The sequence below is a fragment of the Arachis ipaensis genome, chromosome B04 (genome assembly GCF_000816755.2).
Source record: "Arachis ipaensis cultivar K30076 chromosome B04, Araip1.1, whole genome shotgun sequence".
NCBI classification, from domain to species: Eukaryota; Viridiplantae; Streptophyta; class Magnoliopsida; order Fabales; family Fabaceae; genus Arachis; species Arachis ipaensis.
The window spans coordinates 97,997,348-98,004,193 of NC_029788.2; the positions used below are offsets into that span (position 1 = coordinate 97,997,348).

At 38.9% G+C, this 6,846-nt stretch overlaps 1 protein-coding gene across 1 annotated transcript; it reads right to left on the bottom strand.

Annotated features, from left to right (window-relative positions):
- LOC107636684 lies at window positions 5,530–6,081 on the bottom strand. Its single transcript, XM_016340175.1, has one exon. It carries the CDS (start codon window positions 6,079–6,081, stop codon window positions 5,530–5,532), a length of 552 nt encoding a protein of 183 aa, XP_016195661.1.

Genomic DNA, 6,846 nt, shown 5'->3' on the forward strand with positions numbered 1-6,846 from the left:
TGAAGGAGTAGACGGCAACCTAGGTAGAGAAGTCTCCAATGATCTTGACAAAACATATTCAACTCCCGTCCAACCTTTCCGAAGGACTTTCACTTCCACATCATTCTCAGACTCAATCAGAGAAGGGTCTTCATATTCAAGGAGTTCAATTGCGGATGTAGATTCATCACTAAGAAGACTTGATTCATGATCATCATCTCCAAGGGAACTTGCTTCTTGATCTATTCCATCCAATTTGTCATAGGGAATATGCCTTGGAGGTTGTGCACTACCCTCCTCAACATTAATTTCAAGCTTTTTGGAGGAATACTCTACAGCTCTAGGTTCCCATGGAGGTTCTGCATCTCTTAAGTCTTCAACCACTTCTTCCTCTTCAACAAGTACGGCTTCCTCCAATTATTCCAATACAAAGTCACATTCCTCACTTTCCACCAGAGTTTCCAGTGTCTCCTTCGTGCTACGTTTTTCTATTGATTCTCCACATGTAGCCATGGGAGTACTTTGAGTGTCGAAGCGTAGAGAGGCTAAATTACCTACTACCTCGGTCAAGGTAGCTACAAACTCTAGTGTTGTCCTTTGCATCTCTCTTTGCTCTTGAAGAAGAATACTTAGAGTGTCATCCATTGGAGATTAGGGTGGATATGAGGGTTTATTGCTTGGGAGGAAAGGTTCATGATATGAGGGTGATTCATCATGATAAGGATGTGGCGGTTCAACACTCTCCATCTTTTCTACTTGTTGCACAACACACTTCAATCCCTTGTTCTCAAGTTGAGATTCTTTAGCCATGAGAGCTTCGTGTGCTTTTTGGCTTTCCTTTCGCTCCATTTGATGGATGGTTGCTTGAAGTCGATCCATTGCTTCCTTAAATTGATCCTGTGGCTCTTGTTCCACTTGGCAAACATAATTAGGATCATATTGTGGTTGAAAGCTCGCATACATTGGATGTGGTGGTTCTTGGGAGTAATTGGGTTGGAATTGGGGTGGTTCTGTGTATGGTTCATAGGGCTCATAGGGTGGTTGGTATGGTGGATAAGGATTAGGATCATATGAAGGTGTTTGGTAAAACGGGGCTTGTGAGTATGGTAGTTCAAAGCTATGTTGAGGAGGGGGTTCATAGGCATATGGTAGGGCTTGTCGGTAACTAAAAGGGGGTTCACCTATCCATTGTCTTGGTACGCACCTTGGAATGGCTCTTGCTCATCGTAAGTTTGTGGAGGTTGTTGCCAAGAGGCTTGTCCATAAGCTTGAGGCTCCTCCCACATTTGATTGTCCCATCCTTGATGCATGTTCTCATTGTAGCTTCCATTCTCTACAACATAATTTGAACCAAACTCATAGCCAAAGGGGTGAGAATTCATAGTAGCAAATAAAAGTAAAAACTAATAAAAATAAGCAACAAAGTCCTAAAACCAACAAAAAGAATCAATAACAACAATTGAAGACAGAAGCAATAAACATGAGATACTTCAAATTGCATTAAAAAGGAAATTGAATCTAACATGAAGAGTTCATAAAGTAAATTGGAGAATAAATAAATCAACAAGAGAAGATAGATAAACTAAAGTACTAGAACAAATGAAAGTAGAAGAAAACTAATAATAAAGTAAGGTAAAATTCTGAAATTAAGAAGAGCTAAACCTAAAAACCCTAAAACCTGGAGAGAGGAGAGAGCCTCTCTCTCTAGAAAACTATATCTAAAACCTAAAGTTATATGAATGAAGTGTGAATGATTGATTCCCCTTCCAGTTCCACTCTGCAACCTCTAAGCAGTGTTTTCGGGCTTGGAACTGGGCTAAAACAGCCCATAAATCACCCACAGCGTTTTCTGATATCTGCAGCACGTGACGCTTTGTCACGCGTACGCGTCGGCCACGCGTACGCGTCGCTTGAACATATATATTCCTGGTCACGCGTACGCATCGCCCATGCGTGCGCGTCGCTGCCAAATTCTAAAATACTCAATTTCTTGTGTTCCTTCCACTTTTGCATGCTTCCTTTCCGTCCTCTAAGCTATTCCTGCCCTGAAAAACCTAAAGTCACTTAACACACATATCACGACATCGAATGGTAATAAGAGAGGATTAAAAATTAGTAATTTTAAGGCCAAAGAAGCATGTTTTCAATTATAGTACAAAATTAGGAAGGAAAATGTAAAACATGCGATTTATATGCATAAGTGTGATAATAATGGATAAAATCCACTCAATTCAGCCTAAAATATATCATAAAATAGTGGTGCATCAGCTGTGCATGCGCACATGCTAGAAATCACAAAATTCTACAACTTTGCAGAATTTCAGATTTCGACACCAAACTTTGAATGATCATAACTTCCTCTACAAAAATTCAAATTTTACAAACTTTATATCAAATTGAAGATTTTTCAATGAACTTTATTTCTAAATGAATTTCAACAAATTTTGAAAACTGAGGCACAAGTTATGACCCATCAAAATTCACTAAAAACCAGTTTTTACCAAATTCTACAAACTTCTCAATTCTTTGCAATACTCAACCAAAACCAAATCAAATCATTCCAAGCTCTATTTTACATCATAACTCATCCTTTATGTCACTTTCCACCATTCATACCAAATCTACTGAGTCCAAAAATCATATTTATATTTTCTAATTAATATTCTAAAATTTTTAACCTATTTCGGGAAATTAAATTATTATTATTTTACGTTAATTAATAAATTAATTAATTCGCGGTCCTTATATTCTCCCTACCAAATAAGAAGTTTTGTCCTCAAAATTTGGCTTATCCATCATCATCCTTAAACGTTTCCTCAAGTTAAACCTACCTCTTACCATTCATCGTTTGGTTCCTCCACGTCAGCTCAATTTCTATTTACATCTTTTATTCTTATTTACAACTCCATATTTTAACTGAATTCAAGCCTATATCGCATCTGTCCTTCTCACTCTTAGCTCCCTTCAATCAACCTCAATACAACAGTAGTATTTCAATTCAATGCCCTCCAAATTTATCTTTCAAATAAATCAGTTCCTATTTGAATCTAAGCCCAAAGTCATCATAATCAAATATCGTAATCCTTACCTTTCAAACCCAGCAATTGCACTCACGTGCCATCCAAATCCAAATTAGTCACCTACTCTCATGTCCACAACCTATCCTAAATCATTCTAACCTTATAGCCATAATCAAACTTAGTTTCTTAAAGATCCTTACTTACATTAACCCGCTAACTATTCAAGTATTGAAGCCTAAGATACGTTTAGTCATCTTCCTACGATCTCTTTTCACAACTATCATGTGCTATTGCATTCCACAAGCTTCTTCTATGCCACTCTGATTTTTAGCCACTAATTAACTAAATAATCCAAATATTCTATCAAGTCATACATCACTCATCGGATTACAAAACCTAGACTTACTTCTGAATTTCTTCAACTTGACCTAAATAGGGTTTACGCTCATCCTAAGACTAATTCCTAACTTAGGGCCTTATAGCACCTCTATGCCTAATTCAAAGTCTCATCAAATTCTCAATCGTAAGCAATTTTTCATAGCTCCTATTACAACATCCATCAATTTCCAACCATTCAACACCTTCAAAGCATAGCAACAGTTCTTATACTAACTACAATTTCAATGCCATCCACTCAATCACACTCATAATACACTTAATCATTTCAAACACCTAAAATATTCTATTCTTCATTTTCTTTACTCATTTGACAAAATTCCAAGATCCACAATACCACCATATCGTTTATTCTGCATCTAATTATCCAATTTATTTACAATTTCATCAATGTATCCAATTCTACCTCCCTTAAACATACTAAACAATTGGTAAATTTCTATTTATTATAAGTAAAATCAAATGTTAAACTCAGCAAAAATTCAAGTCTAAATTTCTCCTCACTTATTTTTCTCCTTCTCTACTTATTTCTGCACTCAATAATTCATCATGTACCAAACGTTATATTAACCACCCTATAATCTACATGTAGAAACCAAGTCAAGTGCAGAAATTTGTGGGTGACAGCTTATCTCAAGATCGTAATGCTTTAGTAGTTACATCCATCTCAATGAAGGTAGTTCCTCCTTACTCCACATCTTCAGCATAAGCACAATGCAGCAGGCCCCATATTGCGATTCAGAGATTTCACTTCATGCGACCCTTACTATCGCGATGCATCAACCATTACATCCCGATGTTACATCAGATTGCACTCCAAGATTTCCAAGGAAGCATCATCATAGGTCCCAACTGGTTCATGGGATTCCGGTAACGCAAGTATTAGCTCTGTCATTAATCTTTCTTTCTAGTCCTGGAGAAGTTTCTCCACATTTTGACGTCCGTACCAATAGGGCCTCCTTGTGTGTCAATTTAATTATAGGTAACGTCAGCAAAAATAAAGCTTCACCACTCCTCGCGATGCCACACGCTCGCAAGTTTCGTCCTTCGGGTTTACAATTCGTGTCCTAAGGAACTAACATATCGATGATTGCGTTTATGGATTGTATGCGATGTCGAATGATCTCAAGTTATTAGAAGGAATACCAAGCTTAGAAGAGAGTAAACAATCTCAAATGGCATCCGTAAGAAATTGAAGAGATACATTATGTTGTGATCAGACAAGGTTGTTGTAGAAAATAAGAAAATGCACCAGAAAGAGAATTAGAGTGCACCTCAAAAAGGAATTTCAAATTAAAAATCTTTGGAAGAAATAATAAGGCACATTGAATCAAAATATATCTCTACTAATGGTTTAATCTTCCTCACACTTGATTGGGTCAAAATAGATTTAGGCTCAGGTCAAGAAGTACGAGTTTCGTGAAAGGATACATGCAAGCAAGGTTTGATTTTGGAAACGTTCAATTTAATTATCAAGAAAGGTCACGGAATAAAGTTCTTGAACATGGATTACAAAAGAAAGATAGATCGAGTCACAAGCATTTGTTGGTAATCTCTCTCGTATTAAGTCTCCCATTACTATCCCTTTTCACTCCAGCTCCTCACAATTGATCCACTAAATTATCTATCCTCGGCAACGGATACTTGTTCTTCACGGTCACTCGGTTCAACCGTCGATAATCCCTGCAGAGTCGCATTCACCACCCAGCATATATAACTGTTAGCTACACTGTCCCTCTTTCTATGAAGTGTTCTGCTACTTAATATCGCCAGTCCTAACCCAAGTCGTTACGGCATTTTACCTTTCGTAATTCTACCGTGTCAATGCTTCCTTACGCCTTCCGCAGTGTCACTCTAATTGGTTGTCCAAATCGCTTGGCTGCGCCCACCCGACTTATCTTCTCCCATTAGTTCTTCTGACACTAAGTTTGGCCAGCCTTAATGGCAACGTCCCATAAAATAAAACTAAGCTAAACTCTGGTCCTAAGCCTGACGTTTAATCTAATCTTCCTAGTTCCAAATCCTTGTCTCCATCATAAGCTAATAAGAAGGGTGAAGTTACAACCCACTACAACGTGATTAAAACTTGGTTTTCCAGTTTATCGTTACCTCAAGTTGGAGATTCTTAACCCCGTCACTGGAACCGATCTGCATCTTGGTCCTTTTTGTAAGGACAACGTCTATAGATATGCCCTGACGATCCACAGCGGTAACATCCATTGAACCCAGCCATGCACGACTTTTCTGGATGGTATCTTCCACATCTCGGGTACCTTAACTCCTCTTGTTGATCCCACGCCTGCTTTCCTCCTCCTCTCGCTTGGTGATAGTGGCCAAGGTTTTTTCCAATATGCCATTGACCTTGATATCGCTGAGGGGCATGTCTACCCTTGAAGTTTTGGCCTCTTGATGGAACATACTTCCCACAAACTCTGCTACTAGTACTGCCACGAACATCTCTCTCCAAAGTCGCCTCTTTGGCATAATCTTCAACAATTGTTGCCTTGTCTACCAATTCAGAGAATCGCCTAATCTCCAATGGAGCCACAATACACATGATATCTTCCCTCAGCCCTACTTGGTATTTGACACATTTCCAGCACTCATAGGACTCAAAAGTACCCTGACTTATTCTCGAGAACCTACAGAGTTCTTCGAACTTGCTGGTATATTCCGCTATAGTCATGGATCCTTACTTCAGCTGTATAAGCTCTAAATCTCTAGCCTTCCTTACTGATTCAGGAAAATACTTCTTATAGAAAGCAGCCCGAAACAGCTCCTACGAAATATCCATATTCTATAGTGTCAGGAATCGACACTCTCCTTGCCACCAATGCTGAGCTTCTCCCACTAATTGATAAGCCGCATATTTCATGAACTGATTAATTGGGACATGTTGAGTTTGCAATGCACACTCCACAGCTTGAAACCAGTTGTCTGCTTCTGTAGGGTTTGTCGATCCATTGAAAATTGGTGGGCCAACTTTCAGAAAAGCAGCTAGAGTTCTCGAAACACCACCTAAGCTGTCATCAATACTTCTCCAATTTCGTTTCCAGCTGATTGCCTTGTCTGTCGCATAGCATGAGAAGCCATAGCAGTGCCCACTTGAATCATGTTAGCTAAGTTAGTCATCGCCGCCATGAGTTCAGCGTGATTGTCCATTGTCGGGTTACCCTCATAATCTCTCCGTATACGTGACCGACCTTGTCCGCGAGTAGTCATTAGGGTTCCTGTCTACACCAAACAGTCGATATCAAGGTGATCAGTCTCAATATCAAAAGTCTAGTGCTTCAATTATCTCAAAAGGCAATCACGAACAAGCATGCTATGAAATATCAAGAAGATAGCCTAAATATCATGAAAGAAAAATGACCCAGAGTATGCAATGAAGCATAATCAGTCCATCTCTCAGGCTCACGAGGACGAACCGCTCGAACCGCTCTAAATGTAA

Excerpts from the sequence above, each read along its gene's own strand:
- LOC107636684 (XM_016340175.1), bottom strand. The coding sequence starts at position 6,081 with ATGACTATAGCGGAATATACCAGCAAGTTCGAAGAACTCTGTAGGTTC.